Below are 23,825 nucleotides of genomic sequence, written 5' to 3'. Positions count from 1 at the left end.
GAGAGGCAAACCCTTCTAGGCCGCCCCTCTCCAAAACCACCCAGCCTCATGCTGGGCATGGTGGCACACATCTTTAACCCTAGCACTTGGGAGCCAGAGGCAGGAGGATCTCTGTGAGTTTGAGGCCAGCCTGGTCTACATAGTGAGTTCCAGGACAGCCAGGACTATGCAGAGACCCCCTGTCTCAAAAACACAAACAACCCCCCCCCAAAATATCTAAGATTTCTTTCTATTCTGTGATTTTAAGATAAAATTGCTTTCAGAGGGGGTCTTCCTTTGTTTTTCTTTTTTCTTTCTTAAAACTTTTTTTTTTTTTTTTGAGACAGGGTCTCACTACTTAGCCTTCACTGGCTTGGAACTTGCTATGTAGAGTAGGCTGACCTCTAACTTCGAGGCCTATCTGCCCCTGCCTCCCCAGGACTAGAACTAAGGCTTGTGTCACCAACCTGTCTTCAATGTTAGCCTATTTATTAGGCCTACCTAAACGCTGTAGAAGAGTCACCTCTAATCTGATTTCCTTGACGGAGTAAATATTTGCTCCTAGACACATTCTGCTTGCCTAAAGCATTAGCTAAATAGTGCAGAAGTAAAAGAAATTAGCATTTATATAATATTCCCTGTAACAGTTCATAATAAGTTACATCATATTAAAACTTAGGCCCTGGGTTTAAAGAAGCCAATAGCTCTCATGTAATTCTTAGGGTTTCGAACCTTAAATACAATTTGAATTATGAAACTTTAATGTATCAGGATTAAAGATGTGAAACCACATGTGACTGTATTAAAGCCAGAGTAGCATCAGAAGCAATGGTATTGAGAGTGGGAGGTGATGCTCTCTTTGCTAATAACACCAGAGGGGACATTTTCTTATTCTCAGAGCCTAGTTTTCTTGGGAAGAGAAGAAAATATGTACACAAATCCTCACAATAGCAAAGACCCTTCCTTCCCCAAATAAAAAACTTCACCCCCTACACACATACAAGGCTATGTAACCTACACTTACTAGTTTTTGACTTTTCATATAAAGCGAGAAGGCTTTATAAGCCCTAGTAAACCTTTAATATTTAAAGAATACATAGAACAATTAAAGTTTTAGTATAAACTACCTTGGATACCATTACACAGTCAAGAGAAAACCTGCTGGCTTTTCAATAGGCCATTTTCACGAAGAACTCCCCAGTGAAAACACACGACTGCTCAAGAAAAGAATGTGCGTCAGTACAGTGGAAAAGAAGTTACTTTGTACAAAACATGCTTTTAAGTTTCCTACGTAGACTGACTGGTTGATAGCTGCCTACTCTAAAATTGCCTTTGAACTTGAAGGATCTAGCTTGCTTGATTATTTCTATGCTTTCGATATTTCTATCAAAAAAGGAATTAGACAAAAGATGGATAGTGGACAAAAATATAAAAGACTACAGATAAACTTAATATTAGAAAAATATAAAAATTAGTTAAAGGTATTTTAGGGGTATGGGAAAAGCTATGTCTTTACTGTTGAGATTTTAATTGTTACACTGTCAGGATTATGGATGGAGGGGACTTAAGCATGTGAAACATTTTGTTTGCATTACAAATATGAAAACAGGGAAGCATTAGGTGCATGAAACACTGTTGCTGCTCAGAGGGGATCATTAAGTATGTCTCCACCTATGGCAGTAACTACAAGGATACACAGCAAACTCCTCAGCCTGCACAAACTCAACAATCCCTTAGGGACTTCCATCATGACCAAATGGCAACAAATTCTAACAAGTACAAATAAAATACCTGAAATAAAACATCTTTGTCATTGAATAAGAAAGCTGTTGTTCCTATGATCTTAGAAAACTCTGAATTTGTAAAACTCATTCATAGTTTAGCTTTACCAAGTGTCTTGGTATAAAGGTTTACTTTGTGAGGTTCAATTCCATCACAGTCACGTGGTCTAGTGCACTCCGGAGTATTTGGACAGTATCAAAACTGTCCTTTTTCAGTGAAAACATTTAAGAAAACAAGCACTTCTCAAAAAGTGACGTGTGAGGCTACTTACACTTTAGGATCTCCCCTGCTTTAAGTACAAATGTGTGATACCCCAGAGTAAAATGTGACTATTTTACAGTTTCTATCAAAATGAGGTTCGCTATAGAGAAAGCTACAGTATCCTGAAGACTTCTCAAGAGCTAGCTGAGTACATGCACCTTTGGGCTCAACATGTTTTTCCTTCCTTCCCTCCTTTCCTGTTCTTGGCAAAGTCCATTTCCACTATGCACACGCTGATGACACTTCTCACTACTGCATTGAGCTGGGAAGTAGCTGTGACTTTTCAGTGAAGTCCACTGCAGCAGTGGACCCCTCAGGTCATTCCGGTACTTATGGTTAAATTATATCCAACGTGAAATTTCGAATTACATCCAGAGCTGAAGTATCAAAGCCGCACATATCCAACATGCCTCTATCATCAGGGTCTGCGATGGTAAAACCATTTGATGTCATCCCACAAACAATCAATTTAGCAGGAATATCCATTTTCTGTATGAAAAATATAGGCAAAAGTAAATACATATATAATTATATGCAAGAAAAACTAACAAAAAAATCCTTCAAAATTAAGGCCTTTTTTGTCGTGCTGGCCTAGAACTCATAACCCTGGTTCACCCTACCAAATGCTGGGATTACAGGTGTGTACCAAGTCTAGCTTACAGTTTTGATATACACAATACATCTTGCCTTCCAGAACTATAATTCGGCCCCCATTCTCTCTCTGACTCTCTGCTCCATCTCCCACCTGTTTCTCTTTCTTCTTCCTACCTATCCTTTGTGCTACGGACCAAACCAGGACCTTGAGTATACTAGATAAGATTGTCTACCATTGACCTACTGAGCTATAATCCCAGTCTCTCTAGATGTAGTTGAAATCACATAACTAAATATGAAGGAAGAAACAATCAATGGAGGTTCATTTTGTCAGGCACTATATATAATAAACCTATGAAAAAATATACTTAATGATTTTGTTTGATAAAACTTTCCTTGAGACAGGATTTAACATAGCCCAGGCTGGCCCGAAACTTGGTATATAGCCGAGGATGACCTGAACTTCTGATCCCAGTTCCTCTCTTTCCAAATGCTAAGACTGTAGGTATGTAGCACCATGCCTGGTTTTGTGCAGTGCTGGAGATTGAGCCTAGGGCCTCATGTGTGGTAGACAACTACTCTACCAACAGAGATACATCCCCAGCTCTTCTCTCTCTTTCTTTTTTTTTCTTGTGACAAGATCTCACTATAAGTGTAGCCCAGGCTAGTCTTGAACTCCTGCCTCAGACTCTTTTGTTTAAAGACTTTATTTTTAATATGCACGTGTGTGATGCAGGTGATTGCGGAGGCTAGATGCATCAGATCTCCTGGACCTGGAGTTATTGGCAGCTGTGAACCATCCAACATAGGTGCTGGGAAATGAACTCAGGTCCTTTGCAAGTGCAGAGTGTGATCTTAGCTGCTGAGCCATCTCTCTAGTCCCTTGCCTCCACACCTTGAGTATTATGATTACATGCTAAGCCATCATGCCCAGTTCTAATGAACAATTTTTTTTTTGAGACAGAGTATAACTGTTGTACCAACCTTACAAAGTACATACCATTACCTACTATGACATTTGTCAGTGAACTAATTTTTTCAGATCCACAATTAGCAGAAGAGTCTTAGATCCAATATCCATGTTGTGGAATATTAGTTAAAGATGTGTTGCATTTGTTTATGCTGTGGAACATTTGTTTAATGATGCAAAGATGTGTTGCATTCTTTTATGTTGCATTTGTTTAACTCTGTGAAGCTGTGTTACTGTGCCTGTCTAAAACACCTGATTGGTCTAATAAAGAGCTGAATGGCCAATAGCTAAGCAGGAGAGAGAAATAGGCAGGGTTGGCAGGTAGAGAAAATAAATAGGAGAAGAGATCTGGGAAGAGAGGATCAGGGAGCAGAAGGATAGGAGGACTCTAGGGGCAAGCCATGGAGTAAGAAGTAAACAGATGTAGATGGTATATAGAAAGGTAAAAGGCCAGAGGCAAAAGATAAGTTAATTTAAGAAAAGCTGGCTAGAAATAAGTCAAGCTAAGGCCAGGCATTCATAAGAAAGAATAAGCCTCTGTCTGATTATTGGGGGCGGGAAGGCAAAGAGTAAAAGTAAACCAACCACCAACATATCCAGACTGTTCTTAGTCCAAATACTATTTCTTCCTTTATGGAACTCAAAAGTAAGGCATTCATGAGAAACCTGAACCCTACCCACAGAGCTGGACTCAGCAGATGTTTGATAGGGTCTGCGATTTACTTTTCTAACGTGAACACCAAATGATGTTACAGCTGGTAGAAAGCTTATGTTGTGAGAACCACTGTTCTTCATAGCAAGTTCTGCTTTCCTTCTAGTCACGTGATCCATGTGTTCACACTCGACAGCCTAGCGACCAGTGTCTACCATAATGGCCAGAACAGTAACAGAACACTTCTGTCCAGGAGAAGGATCAAAACAGATCTATCCCTACATTTCGAAGACAGACTGAAAAAGGTGCTGTGACTTTATGTAAGCCTTTAGTTCTCACAAGTAATAACGTCATTTTTCAAGGAATGCACTGTATCATTAAAAATATTAGCTGAGGTCAAATACTTATTTGGTCATTATCAAAAGCTGCTGCCAAATGACATCCTTATTAATATTTAGCACTGGAACTGGGTGATGTCTGTGTTGTCCCGACCTTTTTATTTCAAGTACTTCTGAGCCCACTTGACACTGGGTTTCCACACAAATGAAGAGAATGTACGCAAAGGGAATGAAGTATTGTGTGGTGTGAAACAGGGTTGAGTTTTACCTGTCGGTATTCCCTCAGGGCAACAGCAGGATGCACCTGTCCGGCAAAGGTCTCATTATCGGTGAATACAATGAAGACATCGGCAGCTGTGTTTGTCTTCTGGGCCCAGATCATTGGAAGAGAGCAATCGGTGCTACCAGCTGGGACCTAGAGCAGGAAAAAAAAAAAAAAGTAGGATTGTCCAGCAGATGTCTGAAATGAATACATAAAAGCCCTACTTTCTAGAGCACCATTTTATGTAAAACCAGTATCGAGGCTTTGCCATGCCTGCACATATATATTTTCTATTGTGCTTGCTATGAGAAGTTAGAACAATTCCTTCCTACAGATATTATGCATGCCCCAAGTAAAAAAGTTACAGGACATGCTAATAAAACAGTGTCTTACTTTATTCATAGCCGTTAAAACCTGCTGTAAGGTCATGTCTGTCGTCACAGGAAACGGTACCATATCACATGCAAAAGCAACCACTGAAGACTCTTTCTCTGTTCGTGTGACCACCTGTAAAATGCAATGGTAACCATTTTCAGCCTACTGAAATAATTAGTCTCTTAAAGGCTTTTAAAACTGTATCTCTGAAAGGAATACTATGGTGCTTATTATGCTGAAACTTGTTTTTGTGTTTCAGAATATAGAGTCATAGCACTGTTCATGGCTGGTGAGATGGCTCAGCGGGCAAAGGTACTGCCCAAGAACTCAATCCCTGGAATCCACAACTCCTATAGGTTATCCTCTGAGGGTCTGCCTCCCCAAGAGCCAATGCAGTCAATGAAGGAAAACAAACACCAAGCATGACTCAAAAAATCTCCGAGAAACTGGTATTTACAGCACCCTTTGAGTTGAATAAACAAACACATGCTTCTCATTTCATTAAATTAGGAAATAAAGGCACAGAAGTGAAGGCTTCCTTGCTACATGGTGATGGAAGCATGGTCGAGAACTGAACCTCCCTAATGCCCACCTCTAGTTTCTTGAGCTTTTAAATATTTTTTTTTCTTTCTTTCTCCACCCCCCCCTCCACCCCCATCCCAGCCCCCAAAATAGGTTTCTCTATGTAACCTTGGCTGTTCTGGAACTAGCTAGCCTTGAACTCAAAGAGATCTGCCTGCCTCTGCCTCCCAAGTGCTGAGATTAAAGGCATGCAACACTACTGTCCAGCTAAGCATATTTTTTTTTCTCACCATCTTTCGAACTATCATCTATTTTTGCAAATACTAGTAACATTTAATCTTGCTACAGAATTTGGCAGCTCAGTTCAGTATAACTAAAACTTTGCGTTATAAACTTATCTTTAGATATAAATTGATAAAATAAGTGAAAAAATAATTCTTATTTTGTTTTGTTTTTGTTTCATGTGCATTGTCTAAATGTATGTCTATTGTGAGGGTGTCAGATGCCTGTAGTTACAGTTGTGAGCTGCTACGTGGGTGCTGGGAATTGAACCTGGATCCTTTGAAAGAGCAGCCAATGCTTTTAACTGCTGAGCCATCTCTCCACCTCTACAGTTTACTTTAAACACATTTTAGGGATCTCACCATGCACATTGCTGCAGCAACAGTACTAGCATTGAGTATACTACCCAGAACTCTCTGGTTCATAGACGCACTGACATCAACAGCTAGCAAGAAACGCTTCCCAGTCGGCTCAACTGTCTGAAAAGAAAACAAGGTGGTCATGAAAAAGTCAGAGTCTGTAAGTAGATTAAGCTACCAAAAAACAAACAAACAACCCCCCCCCCCCACTTATTTCTTTATCTTTTATTCAAAAGGCTCTCAGAGGAAAGACCTGTTTTTTGATGTGTAAGTTAAGTGTCTATTATTTTTAAAATTCTGTTATTAATTGGTAAAACGAAGAAAACAATGTAATCAGTTTAATTTTACTTAAAGAAGCTAAGGTCTTAGTTTTTTTTTTTTTTTTTAAGGTCCTAGTTTTTAAAAATTTTCTTAATGAAAAGTGGGAACTTCTAAGGTTTATCTATTTATTTACACTGTGGTAAAAGATAAACAACAGCCTTTACTGTTTGCCATTTTGAAAAGTATAATTCAGCGGCATTAGTATGTATTTACAGCTTGTAAGCACCGTCTCTATTTCTAGAGGCTATTATCACAATCTAATCAAGCGGCACCCTTAAGCCTCTGCATTCACCTTGAGCAGCCTCGCACCTTCTGGCTCTCCAGTGTGTGCTTCACAATGCAGTCACAGAACACACCTGGGTACCTTTTGGCTCCTGGAGTAATGCTGGGATGATCACTGGTGTACAAGTACAAGGTCAAACACCTCCTTTTCGTCTTCTGGGACACACAGAGGCCGAATTCTTGATGGTATTGTAGATTTCTTTCCTTTTTTTCCCTGGAGACACGGTCTTTCTATATAGCTTTGGCTGTCTTGGAACTTGCTATGTGGACCAAGCTGGCCCTTGACTCAGAAGTCTTCCTGACTCTGCCCCTCCGATGCTGGAAAAGGCATCCACTCCCGGCAGTTTGGTAGTTTTACTTTACTTTTTATGTTTTGTTTTCGATGTTTCTTTTTCAGACAGACAGGATGTTGTTATGGAGCCTGACCGGCTTCACCCTTACTATGTAGCCCAAGCTGGACTCTGAACTCACAGTGACTGCCTCTACCTTAGTCCCACCATGCCCAATGTAGTGGGAATTTATAGACATGTGCAGTATGCTGAGCACTGAATGTTTAACATTTGATCCTCATTTTTCACTGGATGCAACATTTTAGATTGTCTCTGATTGACAATAAAAAAGGGTTCCAATTTTTCCACATCTCAATACCTGTCTGTTACTTTTCTGTTAACAGCTATTCAATTAGGTACAAAGTGGCATCTCTTGGGCTTTTGATCTGGGTAACCATATTGAGTATCTTTTATGTACTTACTGGCCAATTATACATTTCCGAAAAACTATATATTTATGCACTTTGCCTATTTTTAAAATGACTTGTACTATTGAACTGCTGGGCTTATAGATATTAAACCTTTTCAGATATACAATCTGCAAATATTTTCTCCCATTATATAATTCTTTTCCCACTTTCTTCATAACACTCTATGATACACACAAGTTTCTTTTCCTTTTTTTTTTTTTTCCCCCTTGACACAGGGTTCTTCTGTGTAACCCTGGCTATACTGGAACTCACTTTGTAGACCAGGTTGGCCTCGAACTCACAGCGATCTGCCTGCCTCTGCCTACCAAGTGCTAGGGATTAAAGGCGTGTGCCACCGCTGCCTGGCTACAAATTTCGCAGTTCAATTTATTTAGTTGTTATCACCTGTGCTTTATTATTCTTTTTAGTTTTCATTTTTAGCTCCTAAATTTAGGCTACTGATCTCCTTTGAAATATTGTTTGAATATGCTGTAAGACACTGATCCATTTTGCTCCTTCCATATGTAAATGTGCAGTTTTTACAGGAACATTTTTGAGAACTGTCCTTTCTGAATTAACTAACTCTGAAGTCCTTAAACAACAACTGTCCAAATGTGTTTGTTCGTTCCAGACTCTTGTTTTATTCCTTTGTCTTTATGTCTGTCCTTTCAAGAATAGCACAATGCTCTGGTTACTGCTGCATTGTAATTGAGTTGTTAAATCCAGACATATGGATCCTGCAAATTTGCTCTTCAAGATTGTTTTGGTTATTTGGAGTCAGAATTTTATATGGATTTTTAATTTTCTGCAAATATGCCATTGGGACTTTGAAATCTGTAGATTGCTTTGGGTTGCCTATTCTCTTCACACTCTTCTAATGTACGAGCGTGATGTCTTTCCATTTGCCCTTATTCTTTTGGTGATATTTTATAGTTTACAGTGTGTAACTCTTGCACACTATTCTATTTATTCCTGTCTTTCTTTTACTGCTATTTTTTTTTTTTTTTTTTTTTTTTTTTGAGCTGAGGATTGAACCCAGGGCCTTGTGCTTGCTAGGCAAGTGCTCTACCACTGAGCTAAATCCCCAACCCCTTACTGCTATTTTAAATAGTCTCAGGTAGCCCAGGGTGGCCTTGAACTTGCTGTGTTGTGGAAGGTGGCTCTAATCTTCTGACTGCTACTTCCACTACCCAAGTCTTAGGATCACAGATCTGTACCACCAAGCCTGGCTCATTTACGTGTGTGTGTGTGTGTGTGTGTGTGTGTGTGTGTGTGTGTGTGTGTGTGCGTGCGCGCGCATAATGTATTGCTTTATAACCCATAAGTCTGTTGAATTCGCTTAACTCTAACATGGTTTATGTGTAAATTTCTTAGAGTTTTCTACATAGAATACTGAATATGCTACGTGAGGCTTTTTTCTTATAAAATTACCACAACTTTCTGTACTATGTGTCATTGAAGTGGGAAAAGTAGCCACCTTATGCTGGATCTTAAGGAAAAGCTTTTGATGTTTTATTTGAGTATGATGATACCTATGAATTTTTGTTAAATATAAGCTTGATCATGGTGAGGAAGTCACCTTCAAAGTTATTAAGTGATTTCTTGATTTTTTTTTTTTTTTTTTGTTTTTCGAGACAGGGTTTCTCTGTGTAGTTTTGCACCTTTGCTGGAACTCACTTTGTAGACCAGGCTGGCCTCGAACTCACAGAGATCCACCTGGCTCTGCCTCCCGAGTGCTGGGATTAAAGGTGTACGCCACCACCGCCCAGCAATTTTTATTTTGGTTGTTACTGTTAGATTTTGTCAAACGGTTTTTCTCTATCAACTGACACGATCATGTGAGTCAGAGTTAAATGTCACCTGGTAATTATGCATAACCCTCTTAATTTGCTACTCAATCTGGATGTTAGGTTCTGTGGTATATCCAGAAAATTTTGAAATAAAAAATATTTTAACTTTTAGCTCTGATTTCCATTTGGAAAGCCTGATTACCAGATTGATGAGACTTGGCTCCCAATTAGCAATGGAATTAAAAAATAGTACCAAGTTGAAGGAACCCACAGAAATACAAATTCTCAAATTCAGTAATTTATGACTATGACTTTAAAAAGTATTAAAATGCTACTGCTCAGAGTAATAAGAATTACTGATAAACTTACAACATCAATTTTGCAGCCACCTTCATATCAATTAAGAAAAACCCATGCATATATACTTTAGACTGGCTAAACTATTAATATTATCATTAAAATGTATTTTAAACTATTAAATTATCATTAAAATGTATTTTTACAAAATATACTAATCCCTCAGTCTTTTTTAAATGAACAAAATAAAACTATTACCTTAAATGTTTTATAAAATGCAGCATCCAATGCTTGCAAAATTTCTTTATCTGGAGTCCACTTCAGCTTTCCTCTGAGCCCATGGCCTGTTCTGTAGGTCTCTAACGCAATTAAAACATGAAATGGATGTATCCGAGCCTAGAAACAAGACAGACAGAAGGAAGTTGCCAACTTCAAGAAAGAATAACAATTATGAATCTTCAGAGTGCTGTGGGATGGTCTGTATGTCAAAGGTGTTGCTCTGATTAGTTGGTAAATAAAACACTGATTGGCCAGTAGCCAAACAGGAAGAATAGGCGGGACAAACAGAGAGGAGAATTCTGGGAAGTAGAAGGCTGAGGAGAGACACCGCCAGCCGCTGCCACAACAAACGAGATGTAAGGTACCGGTAAGCCACGAGTCACGTGGCAACTTATAGACTAATAGAACTGGGTTAATTTAAGATATAAGAACAGTTAACAAGAAGCCTGAGCCATTAGGCCAAAAAGTTTCAATAATATAAGCGCCTGTGTGTTTATTTTATATGTGGGCTGTTGGACTGCTGGGGTTTGGCAGGACCCGGAGAGAAAACTCTCTAGCTACATCAGAGTTTTATATTACTAGAGGTAATAAAGACATTTAATAAAGAAAGAACAAATATTAAACTTAGATTTAAGAATTAAATGCAACTTGTCATGAGAGAAGTCTTAGTTTTCCTGAGAGCCAATTTCTTTAGCTAACCAAGTCATGGGCCACACATACCTTCTTGAGCAGTTTTTCATTGCAGAGTTTTTCACACACTAGAGAGACTTCAGAGTTTCCTGGTTCAAGCACTGAATTAGCAGTCATCTTTCCCAGATTCCTCAGCAGTGCAGGCAGTGGCATTTCTTGTAACAAAGCCTTCCATACCTGCAGGGAAGAAAGGAACCATACAAGGTGAATAGCAGCATAGCTAGAAATGTAAAGAATTAAGGGGAAATGAGTCAGTGTGACATAGCCAAATCAACCATATTAGCAATATATTCTGTGAAGCGTTAACTTAGGGTTTCAAGTACTTCCAGAATGCAAATCAACTGATCAAAGGTTTATCAAATAAGAAACGGAAGGTTTTGTGGAGGAAATATAGAGCTCTTTAAATTTTCGAGGTAGCTTTTTTGTTTGTTTGTTTGTTTTGAGACAGGGTTTCTCTGTGTAACAGCTCTGGCTGTCCTGGAATTTGCTTTGTAGACCAGGCTGGCCTCAAACTCACAGAGATCCACCTGACTCTGCCTCCCGAGTGCTAGGATTAAAGGCCGTCCAGCAACATTGAATATTTTTAATAAAAGCAACATTGAATATTTTTAATAAATATCACTTTAAAGCTTTGTTTGGATTCATTTTCTATCTTGTGCTCTCTCTATGTATGTGTGTGTGTGTGTGTGTGTGTGTGTGTGTGTGTGTGTGTGTGTATAAAGGCCTGATGTTGATGCTGGGAATCCACTCACTTTCTTTTTCAGGCAGAGTCTCTCCATCAACCCCAGAGCTCCTTGATAAGCGATTAGGCTAGTCTTTCTAGTTCCTTGCTCTTGGGGGATCCCATCTCCGGGTTCTCAGCTGGCATACGAACACTGGTTGGTCCTCTTGCTTGTCCATCAAGTGCTGTAAACACTGAGTCATCTCCCTATCTCCTTCTCTTGTTTTGGAGGGGCTGGGGACTGAACCCAGGGTCTGGAGCCTGAGGCTTCTCTTTTCAAAGGAACTTACTCACCTCTTTAGACTTCAAGTGATTTGTGAGCAGATGTTCCCTGACTAACTGGTGTTCTTCAATGAGATGAATGACTTCCAGCTCATCTTTTGTGCGCTTCACTTTCTCCACAGCCTCCAGATACTTGAATAGTTTTTCAGTCTCCACAGAAAGTGCTTTTTCTTTATACAGTTCATGGACCTCTTTCCAGCCCTTTGTAATATATCTGGTCACGATAGCAAGTCCTTTAACAAGATGAAGAAGTGGAAAGGCAAGTAGGATTGGTGAAAATAGATCGGACACGATCAGCTTGACTAAGGGCAGGAGCTGACTGCCATAAGTGGGATGTTATGTTCTGCCACCCAAACATAGTCAAGCAAACGAAGTAAGTTTTGTATGTTTTTTTAAACACACCGTTACTGTCTAAATATGTGGTGGTGGGAGAATCTGCCTATAGTTTAAGCTAATTGTACTACAGAGGTACTTTTGAGATCCTGAAATTATAAACTTTGTAGGTAGTGTCTACTCCATGTCCATAACCTCATTCAGAGTACAATGATTTTCATACTGATTTGTCCTAACCTGAATAAATGTGGCTTTATGAACAGGAATGATTAACTGGAAACAGGAAATTAAATTGTTCAACAACAGAAATTATTACAAGCCCAATATTTTAAAAAAGGAAAATAACTTGTACATTCTTTTTACAATTTTTTTTTAACAGTAAAAAGAGATTTTGAGTGAGAAAATCTTTGTTGTAGCCTATAATTTGCTTCTGGTAATATCTTTTGCTGAAAACACTTCTTGCCTTTTAAGAGATTGAATTTTGTTAGACCTTGAAACCAACTGAATATGCCTTGAGGTCATTTAAAACTATGTACTCAACCTGCTGTTGTGGAATATTATTTTAAGTTGTGTCACATTTGTTTATGCTGTGGATGTTTGTTTAATGATGCAAAGATGTATCGCATTCTTTTATGTTGCATTTGTTTAACTCTGTGAAGCTGTGTTACTCTGCCTGCCTAAAACACCTGATTGGTCTAATAAAGAGCTGAATGGCCAATAGCTTGGCAGGAAAGGATAGTTGGGGCTGGCAGGCAGAGAGGATAAATGGGAGGAGAAATCTGAGAGGATGGAGGACTGGGGAGCAAGAAAAGAAGGGTCCAAACACCCAGCCACACTGCTAGACACAGAGTAAGAAGTAAAGAAAAGATACACAGAAATAGAGAAAGGTAAAAGCCCAGAGGCAAAAGGTAGATGGGATAATTTAAGTTAAGAAAAGCTGGCAAGAAACAAGCCAAGCTAAGGCGGGGCATTTATAAGAAAGAATATGCCTCTGTGTGTATTTATTTGAGAGCTGGGTGGAGGGCCCACAAAAAGAGTTTAAAAAAAAGAAACAAACAAACATAAAAACAAAACTACAACCTGTTATCCTACTGTGTATTTAGCTGTTTTAAGTTTAACCTGCCTTAAGAAAACAAAGTAACCGACTTGGATTTCCTATGTAATCAGCTTTTACAACTTAAGCAAATCTTAAAGTATCTACTCTTCCATGCCCCCAACCCAGACTAATGTATTTATGTGTGTTTATATGTGTGTGTATGTGTGTGTGTGTGTGTGTGTGTGTGTGTGTATGTGTGTGTTGTGGTAATTACGTAAGTTAAAAGCAACTTAAAAAACAAATATCTCAAAATGTTGGAATCAATACATGGACATTGATAATATCAGTGTTGGTTTTAAGAGCTATTTTGGTCTGTGTGGTTCAGTAAAGTAACTTCTTCCCTTGTAAACTTTGTTAAGGATTCTTACAGAAAAGTATCCCTCATGCCTTTCCCAGACCATGCTTTTTGTGCTATTCAATACAGAGCAAAGCCCTTTGTCAGGACAGGCAACAGGAACAGATTAGAGACAAACTACAGACAGACAACAGCTAGGCCACAGACCACCAAGTACAGACGGAAGGAAGACAGAGAGAGAGAGAAGTGAAGAATTCAAATTTGGGCTCACTCTTGGTCTAAACTCCTCCAACGGGAAGTCTCTTTTGTTCATTCCTTAATGCACATTTCTGATAAACTGTAACCTTTTTACCTCTTAATCTTCAAATCCGTAAAGGGTAGAGATTAACAAATTCAGGTGAAAATATAAATAGGTCATAGTGATCTAAAAACTGTCAGGATTGTGGTGGCCAGCCAGCATCAATTGACATGCGCTGGTTTAGTGCTGTGTCGTGTGCCCACCCCCCACCCCACTAGAAAAAAAGGACTTTCAAGAAGTCTTAGTCTCTGTGCGTAGGCCTCTAATTTTTAGCTCCTTTAGAGGCTGAGGCAGGAGGATCTTGAGTTCTAGGCCAGCCTGGGCAATTTAGTGAGACCTTGCTTCAAAATAAAAAAGTTTAGAGGGTGAGAGATATAGCTCAGTGATAGAGAATTTACCTTGTATGTGTATAGCTTAGGTCTAATCTTGGAATGAATAAGTAATGAAAGATAATAAAAGGGTTGGGGATATAGCTCAGTACTTTATAGAGTACTTGCCTACCATGTATGAGGCCTCAGGTTCAACCCCAGCATGGTCAGCTGATCTGAAGGCAGGTCAGAATATAAATTTTTATATGAAGTCTTCTGATTTTTTTAATATACTGACAAAACTTAATTTTTTCTTAAAATATTTTTATAGGCTAAATGAAATATATCCCTAAGTAAAACTGAGCCAGGCTATGTGCTATTTTTGAATTCTAATTTAGATAATTCAACCAAAAATTAATACTAAGATGCAGTGATTTCTACAGTATTGTAACTTGCTACCTTACAGATTTAAGACAAAGCTATCTTAAATGCTTCACATAAAAATGCCTTCTATGCTGTTTTTCCAATAAAAATAAAAATCCCTTAAATCCACAAGTACATAATAAATCCTTGATTAACAGAATTATACTTTGACTTGTTTTTTCTGTTATAAATGCACATTTTAGTTAATACACTAACATATATATTACTCTATTGTTCATAGTTTGTTTAAATTTCTTTTCACCTAGGGATCATCTATGATGTTGACGTTATCAACAAAACTTGAGTATGAGCTTCGCTCTCAGCAATTTAGAAAGAAATTTTCAGCTGGGCGGTGTTGGTGCACGCCTTTAATCCCAGCACTAGGGAGGTAGAGGCAGGAGAATCTCTGTGAGTTCAAGGCTAGCCTGGGCTACCAAGTGAGTTCCAGGAAAGGTGCAAAGCTGCACAGAGAAACCCTGTCTCAAAAAACCAAAAAAAGAAAAAAAAGAAATGAAAATTTCATGTGGAAGTAAATTTAGGGAACATCTTCTAGTCCTGACTTATAGACCACAAAAAGGAAGCCCATATAGTATCTCTTGTTCAGAGACTAATCCGTTCCTTATCACTAGTAATCAGGGGTCTTTCTACACTGAAGAGCTTGCTCTGTACTACCCCAGTGTCAAAACACAGAGTAAAATGACATCCACTGTACATTAGATCAGATTTAAAGTGAAAATTGGTATGCTTAAGGAAAAAATACACATGTATTTCATGTGTGTGTGATATTAGGATGGAAATGGGTTTTTCAAATCTAGGAAAATATTGAGGAGAGTGGCTGGAGAGATGACTCAGTGGCTAAGAGCATTTGCTGTTTTTACAGAGGACCTGATTTTTGATCCCAATACCCATGCCAACTGCTTTCATTCACAAAACATAATGTTGATTAATTGATTCAGACAGATTTCAAGCCACCTGGACACTGAATACTTGCTATAGATAACCCAGCCATTACTAAGAATCATGACTGATTGACAGGTTAATAGTTTACATCCTAAGATGGGACCAGTTATCGAGAATGCTCACCAGTGACTATGTCTGTGAGTGCACTATAGACAAGGTTCAGGGTTAGTATGCCTACATCTTCTTCACAGCAGGTGGCAGACAGCAAAACTGCACTGCTCTGGATTGCTATTCTTCCCCTGTCTTGCTAAAATCTGCCTGTCATGGATCTGGAAGGCTATGCTGAACTAAACATTTGGGACACTAATGTACGAAAGTGCCTGTGGAAAGGGACTTGAAAAGTTAGTTGCAATTACCGTAATTACTAATCTTTCTTAGAAGGGAAATTAAAACCTAAATATTAATAACTCAAAGTATAAAATCAGCATGTTCAAACTTTGATTATCAATGTCAAGATTACCTGTGGCAGGTCTTTAGTGTCAAGCTGCTTTTACGTATGTCTGGATTAATTAAACAGCATTACGGTCAGTGAGAGAAAGCTAACTCTAGAAAACTACGTCTTGCAATCCATTAGGAAAAGCGCATGCTCACCTTCACTGGAAGGTTTAAGATGGGACAGTCTTAAGAGGTCTTTGTGAGACCAGCCGTTTCTCTGTTTATACTTCGTAACTGCCAGAGCAATGGCCATGCCACCCTTTGCATTATACCAGTCTGCCACGGCCTTCCGGAGAGCACGACCCCACATGCCACACCTCATGCTTTCCTTTAGGTCCTTCTTAAACTGGATGAAAGTGAACAGGTGGGTTGGAATGTGACAAACCTCAGGCACAGCTTTAAAGGCTGCCTGCTTTGTCTTTATGTCCCAACACTGGGAACAAATGGCAAGGGCGAACAGCAAAGGCTCTTGTCTTGCGGTCCTGCCTTCCTGACTAAAGGACTTGATTTCCTGTATCACTTCGCCTCCTCTGCCATCTTCAATCAGTCTGACTAAGGCTTCGGCATTTTCAAGACCCAGCTTCTGTTCTTTGATATAGTAGGTGCCACCTTCAGAACCGAAACACAAGAAGCGGTGCAGCCGGTTCATGTCTGTGACCTGCCATACATATCCGCCTTCAGAGTTGGCTACCTGACTCTCAGCCAGTGGCTGCAGCTGGTCTGCAGATTCTTCCATCTTCCTTGTCCTCTGAGAGGCCTATCAAAAAGGCAAAATGTTATTACAAATAAACGGAGTCAATACGACTTTATAAAGGCAAGCAATAGGAAACCTCTGCCTACTGAAATGGTATGAAACTTTTAAAGTTTTTCTCAGTGAAACATCACCTGAGATGTTCTTAAGAGAAATTAGAAAGGCAGAAAACAGTAAAAACAAAACAAAACAAAATACTCACAATCACAAGTGACCATCTAGTAGCGACTTAGAATAAGACCTTGCTTGTGATTTAAAACTTTTATTAACTACTCATATATTTTTACAATCTAGAGAAATCCCAATTCTTCAAAAGAAGTAACAAGTAGTATAATAATCACAGATAACAACTGATTTTTAAGGTACAATATATTAGATCCAATTAATCAAGTAGGTCAGCGTGAGCTGGGGGGTCAGATAAAGACAAAAGGGGGTGACTATAGTCAACACTAAGAAAAGTCAGCTCCCTAAAGAATCGTGCACTGCTGCTCTCCACTCCAACACTTGCCCTCACAAAGGGAGCACGGGGCAGAGGATTTCAGGGAAATAATGTTTAGCAATGCCAAATGTTTGGAGTCCATCATCTAAATAAAATAATGATGGGAAGGGGCTGTTGCCGTAACAGAAGTAACCAGCGAACCCAAGTGCAGTCGAGTGCCAGGAGAAGGCTGAGTCCTGTGAGAAGAGGAGGCTGTGCACGCCACTCCACAGAGCTCTTCCCGTCCAGGAGCACAGCTGTGAGCTACAAAGGAAGGGAAGACACAAGCTGCAAGCCAGAAGGAAACTTTCTTGTCACACCCGGGGATGTGACACTGAGGCTGCCATTGAAAGAGTCAACCAGAGGATGGACAGCAGAGAGAGGGGAGAACTGAGCAGGTGAGACACCTAAAAGAAACAGGACAGGGGCTGGGGAGTTAGCTCAGCGGCAGAGTGCTTGCCTAGCAAGCGCAAGGCCCTGGGTTCGATCCTCAGCTCAAAAAAAAAAAAGAAACAGGACAGAAAAGGTTACGGTGCTGAGTTTGAAACTGGTTCAAGGATGACAAAAGCGAGACACTGCCTTCTCTCTGAGGGTGAAGTTCGAAGGAAGAGAACTCAAGAGAGATGAGGAATGAAGAAATTCCCATCTGGCAGGAAATACCACAAGGTAGGTGGGGAAGCCAGGCAGCTGGGGGAACTGGGATGTCACATAGCAAACAACGGTGTAGGGGTAAGTGCACGAGGGGACTGGACAGTCTTCCGTTCCTAATGTGACAAAGGGGACAGTGATTAGAATTTACATCAGAAACATCAGAGTCAACATTTCACATAAAACTTACAAAGCTGCTTATGTTAGGGCTAGTGTAGGGTAGCGCTCATGTGGTCGCAGAGAAAGTGGCCACATGAGGGATTAGGGATTAGTTACAGAGGACAGGCTGAAATTCCTGAGCTTAAAGCCTCTACTACTATTGCCTCCTCTATTTAGTTTGCCCCCCTTTTTTTAAGAGGCGGGAGAACATTCCCAGCGACTCCACTTTCACTCACAACTCCAAGTAGAAACCCTTGTTATTTGACCTTTAAGATATATTTACCATTCCTAGCCTATTCTTAGCTTTCACAGAAAATACTGTGATGGTACTCCAGCCTGTCCACTCCAGCTTATTCGCACATGTTAGCAGAGAAACACTGACATGGTATTCAACATTATGTTACTCTTCTATTTATGTTTTCCTACCCCAAAGTTCAAATGGTGGGATTTAAAGAGCTGAGCCCAAACTTCAAAAGAGATCTTTCTTATTCTTATACATCACTGGTTCCTAGAAGAGCGAGCAAGGACACTGAGTTTTATGTTAAAATCTTTCTTCTACATCTAGAACATCAAAGCTAAGTAAGTAAGGAGTGATACACATTAAAGGAAAACTAAATAGCAACAAAATTGATTTTGGGGGTTATGTGCTTAATGGAAATAATGCACAATGGATTTTCTTTTCTGTAATTCACTTCTTTTGAAAAAGCCTCACCATAAATGATGAAAAATTTACAATTCCTTATGATAAATCCTGCCAATAAATTAATAAATTTTGTTTTGTTTTGTAGAAAATACAATCAAGAAGAAAAGTAGGAAGAACTGGGCAAAATGTTAACAGAGAACAGTATTTCTCTGTTAGGTTTTCCTGTGGTCTCACTGACCAGGTTGGCCTGGAGCATGTAATCCTCTTTCGTTGGCCTCTCATGTCCCGTGATTACACTTGTCACTGAACTCACTTCTACTTTAAATGTAAATACAATTTATGAGAAGGCATCATCTCATTCTGTAGTCCGCACTAGTCTTTAACAGACTAGACCAAACCAAAACAGTGATTACATCGTGATTGCAAGTTAGATGCTATAGAATCAAACCAAAAATTTAAGGGACTAGACGGATCCTCCAAAAGACCTCCCCCAAAATAGGAACTGCTAATCTATCTGAGTCAACAAGGAAGTCCCTCCTAATTTAATTCTTATAAAAAAGTAACTGATGCTAACCAGGCAGTTTTCTATGATAAAGATCCCTGCTTTGCCAGTGTGCAATGAGACTACTTATGTCTTATAGAATAAGGTATTGACCAATTTTAGAACTGTAAATAAAAGACAAGTAATTTTTGTAAATAGTTTCTTCTTTTGACAAACGAAGTAATTTACCAGTGAACTCTTCCCTTTGCTAATTATGCCAAAGACAGCCAAAGAGATGTGCTTCTCCAGTATTCTTTCAGCATACACAGACTTTCATATGCTTCTCTGACTATACTTTCCAGGGTACAACGTGAAGCAGCAGAACAGACAGAGGGACGACAGAAAGGCACGGAAAGGAGAATGACAAGGACAATAAAGGAAAGGAGTCCCCAGCCCCTCTAAATCCGGCTCACATCTCTCATTGGCAGACAGTCAAGAGCTTTTACAACTGACCAAAACATTTCAAGACTCCCTTCAAAGAACGAGACTTTGCTTGCTGAGAGACCTACCTTAAGAAGAGCATTAAAACAGCTAATGGCTAATCCTTAAGGTCAAGATATATATCTTACACATTTATAACCTTTGCTTTTTAAACTTACCGGTGACTCAATTCTCATCAATAAAACTGAAAAATGTACCTCATCAACCACTCCAGTTTTATTCCCAAAAGGAATTTCTTTAAAAAGCAATGAGCAAACTAGATTATTTTTCATTTTAAGCTTCATTTACTTAATCTTTAAAGCTAATTATAAATTATGCCTTCTAAGTAATATAAATTTAAAAGCTACAACAATCACTCATACAGTTACTATTAAAAAACCCAAGAGTCTTTGTTATGCCCATATTCTAACCTGTCTTACTGAGTATCTTTTTTTCTCTCTCTCTCTCTGTGTGTGTGTGTGTGTGTGTGTGTGTGTGTGTGTGTGTATGCATGTGTGTTTGGTGACATTACATGTTGTGAAAGGAAAGAAAATTCCTAGAAAGAAGCTGTGTGTGTGTAAGGGCTGATGGACTGATTAAGACCCTGGACAGTCAAAACAATCCTGAGCAAAAAAAAAAAAAAAAAAAAAAAATTGAAGGGCTTACCATCAAGACTTCAAGATATATTACAGAGCCATAGTAATAAAATAAAAACTTGAAAAAAAGAAAACAGACCTACATATGACACATAACTACAGCCTTCTAATATTTGACAAAGATGTTAAAAACATTCCCTGGAGAAAAGATGGCATCTTCAGCAAAGAATGCTGTGAAAACCAGATGTTCACGTGCAGAAGAGTCAAGTTAGACCTGCATCACCTTGTACAACCAAATCCAAACAGATCAAAGACCTAAATGTGAAACAGGGTGGTGGTGGTAGGGACTCTAAGTAGAAGCGGGGAGGGAGGTCACCACAGAAGGAGAGGAAGGAAGGGGTAAAATAACAGTATGGATGTCTGACAAAGTCATAAGGAATCATATTATTATCTACTTACCTAAAATTACATATAATACACATAAGTCTGTGTAGACATAGTTTAAATGACATCTGGCTACCTGGGCTGACAATGCTTCCCCCAAGATCCAGACACCCTCTAACAAAAACCCCAACCCTAGGTAATGAGAAGTCCCCTTTTGAGTTGTTGGTCAGGGTTGTCTAAGAGATTCCCAAAAAAACCCCGATAGGCTATTGCTGTTGCCTACAGCTGCCTCCCAGAGCAGGAAGGTAAGTCCTTCCTTATTGCTCAAGACATCATGTATTTCAGACACATGACCAAGAGGGCTCCAAATGGATCTGACCTGCAAGCCTCCTCCCTGAGGACTAGCTTTCATACCAGAAGATACCACGCAAGCTTCCAAGTGAGGGAAGCAGCTAACAGCCCTACCTAGCTATGATGCCTCTGAACTACAAAGACCAGCCTGGCTTCAGACTGACTCTTCTGGAAACTGTCTTCTGCAATGGAAGTCAGGGGGGTCCCAGCTACATCTGAGCTTAGGTCTCTGAAGAGAACTCTCTCAGGTTGCAGAGCTGGCATCTTGGAACTGCATCTTGCCATACTGGTGACTAGATCACCTACAGCACTTCTTTACTTCCACAGATATCAGGATAAAAAAGTTAAATATAGAGAATTGAATGGTAGTATATTTCAAGCTATGCATATATATATATATATATATATATATATATATATATATGGTCTCCTTTTTGTCATTAAGTACTGAAATACTGATTATTTTAAAACTGGCAATGTAATATGACAGACATGGTGATACAGTGGTTCCCAATAGTTTCAAAATCCCTTGGAATGTACCAACTGCTGGGAGTATCTTAGTAATACTAATGAAGTGACTCATCCTGAGCCTCAAAACAGGTTCAAGATTCCCATTAGCTAACAGCAGATTAATTTCTTCTTTCTTCAACGCCAGTGTCCCCTTCCTCAAAACTTAAGCTCCAATCCAGTGATTTAGAAAGCAGCTGGGCAGGGAGGCAAATCAAAGTCTAGTTATCTGGTAATCTACTCCTATAATAATCAAGTGTATCTAAGTCAACAAGAATAAAGTTAATTCTTCTTTGAATTGTTCTGACCTGTTTAAACACAACAGTCTCAAGAATTTATACCAGTTGAAGTTTTATTAAATCTCTATAAATTAGTATGTAAAGTGAATAAAAATTTTTTAATAATAAAAAACTATAAATTAAAGCTTTGAGAGACATTAACTGTTAAAAAACACGACAACATTGAGTGTTTTACACTTGATCTTAGCGATAAGGTTGTTCTATATGTTGCCCATTCTCTTCTTAACTTACAATGTGAAATAGGTAGGCACTGGTAAAAATACTGGTGTAATAACACTTCTGCTTCAAATTGGGATCATCCAAATTATAATATATATTTTTACCATTACTTGTGGTGATACTGTGTCCCCCAATATACTGTGCACCCTAATAAACTTATTGGGAGGGTCAGAGAATAGAACAACCACTAGATTCAGAGGCCAAAAAATGGTGGCACTCACGCCTTTAATCCTAGTATTCTGAAGGCAGAGGTCTGGAACTCTTGAGTTCAGAGCCACAATGGAAACAGCCAGGCATGGTGACACATGCCTTTAATCTCAAGAAGTGATGGCAGGAAGCAGAAAGGTATACAAGGCGTGAGGACCAGGAACTAGGCATGTTAAGCTTTTAGGCTTTTAGCAGCAGTTCAGCTGAGATCCATTTGGATGAGGACTCAGAGGCTTCCAGTTTGAGGAAACAGGATCAGCTGAGGAATTGGTGAGGAGAGGAAGCTGTGGCTTGTTCTGCTTCTCTGATCTTCCAGCATTCATCCAATTAACTGGCTCTGGGTTCGTTTTTTATTAATAAGACCCTTTAAGAGTCGTGCTACAATTACTAATATAAGTATTCCTGTATTTTCTTTCGATCTACGCATCTATGAAATCAGTATCTCTGAATCATCTGTTATTTGAAAATGCTTTTTTTTTTTAACCCTGAGAAGTCAAACAAATATGCAGTTTCTTTTAAAATGGAAGCTAAGACTACAGTTATAAAGTTATACTACATTACAAAAACTAGGACCCACAGTCCAAATAGGTATACTATACACAAAGGTAATGCAAATAAGTGCCTCAAGCGCGGAGCAAGAAGTACTGAGCACTGTGGCAAGATGTCACTATGGTAGTATGCTCTGAACAGTGTTCTTTCCTCTGGAAGCCAAAAGCCTTCCTTGGAACATGCTTTTAAGAAATGCTGAAAAAACATACTCTTTAAAAACTATTGTAACACTACGGCACTCTGTAGGAGTCCTATGAATGAGAAGTATTAATTGAAAGTAGCCATTTTTGCTTTAATTCATCAGAACCATTTCAAGTGTTTTTAAAGTTAATGCATTATATTAAGAGGGGAGGAAAAAAATCTGATTTCTCCGTAAGGCACTGAATCCCGATACACGAGTCTCTCATTCCTTTGGACTTTTAGGACAAATCTTTTAGGGCAATTAATAAACAAATCGTTTATTATCCCTCTAAGAGAAATTCGCTTTCCGTCTTCCCCACAAAGCTCCTTCCCAAACCGGTATCCGAGACAACGCCTCTGTACCAAAGCCGCAGGAGGAGGGGGGAGAAAGTGAAAAGGGGCCTTGGCACGCCCGCCCGCCTGGAGCTTTGCAAGCAGCAGAGTCGTCCTGGGTTCCCCAAGACCCCACCCTCCGGTGCAACAGGGCCAGGCCCGAAGCGTCCAGATGGGGAATCGGTCCTGCAGCGGGGCGGGCGCGGGAGGAGCACAGAGGCGGCGAAGGCTTTGACTGGCCTCTGCTGCTGGGATGCCGGTGGGAGAGAGTGCGCACCGGCTGGACCTCGAGTGTCCGGGACCGCTCGGACCGCACACAGCCCGGATCCCCGCCCCACCGTAGGCCTCCAGCGACCCACCTGTGCCTGGAAGCCGACGCTCAGGTCCCGCGGCGCCTAAAGGAGAAGAAGAAGAAGCCCTGCGCAGCGCGGAGAAGAGGCGGCGGCCAGAAAGGGCGAGGACAGCTCCAGGTCCAGGTCGGAGCGAGCCCCGCCCCTTTCCGAGGCCCGCCCCTCCCACCGCTCCGCCCCAGCTCCGTAGTGCCGAGGGTCCCGGATGTGCCTCCCTTCGGCGTTCCGAGGCCCCGCCCCTTCTCCGGCCGGGCGGAGGGCGCTCTACGGATCCTGAGAGGCGGA

General features: G+C 39.9%; 1 protein-coding gene across 1 annotated transcript; it reads right to left on the bottom strand.

The window, feature by feature from the left end:
• Positions 1-369: 369 nt before the first annotated feature.
• On the bottom strand, positions 370-23,693 carry Ro60 (Ro60, Y RNA binding protein). The gene is made up of 9 exons (XM_036202916.1): positions 23,550-23,693; positions 16,082-16,682; positions 11,790-12,010; positions 10,805-10,951; positions 10,064-10,201; positions 6,380-6,496; positions 5,232-5,345; positions 4,845-4,991; positions 370-2,511 (listed from the first exon to the last, which is right to left on the bottom strand). Exons 2-9 carry the CDS (start codon positions 16,659-16,661, stop codon positions 2,359-2,361), a joined length of 1,617 nt encoding a protein of 538 aa, XP_036058809.1. The 5' UTR covers positions 16,662-16,682; positions 23,550-23,693; the 3' UTR covers positions 370-2,358.
• Positions 23,694-23,825: the final 132 nt, after the last annotated feature.

Source organism: Onychomys torridus, chromosome 11 (genome assembly GCF_903995425.1).
Source record: "Onychomys torridus chromosome 11, mOncTor1.1, whole genome shotgun sequence".
Taxonomy (NCBI): domain Eukaryota; kingdom Metazoa; phylum Chordata; class Mammalia; order Rodentia; family Cricetidae; genus Onychomys; species Onychomys torridus.
The sequence above is the reverse complement of the archived record's forward strand: the minus strand, read 5'-3'. Positions and strand labels throughout refer to the sequence as shown.

Excerpts from the sequence above, each read along its gene's own strand:
- Ro60 (XM_036202916.1), bottom strand. The coding sequence starts at position 16,661 with ATGGAAGAATCTGCAGACCAGCTGCAGCCACTGGCTGAGAGTCAGGTA. Across the intron at positions 10,952-11,789 it reads ATCACTTGAAGTCTAAAGAG|GTATGGAAGGCTTTGTTACA; the intron begins GTGAGTAAGTTC and ends TCTTCCCTGCAG. Across the intron at positions 2,512-4,844 it reads CCCTGAGGGAATACCGACAG|AAAATGGATATTCCTGCTAA; the intron begins GTAAAACTCAAC and ends TTTTTCATACAG.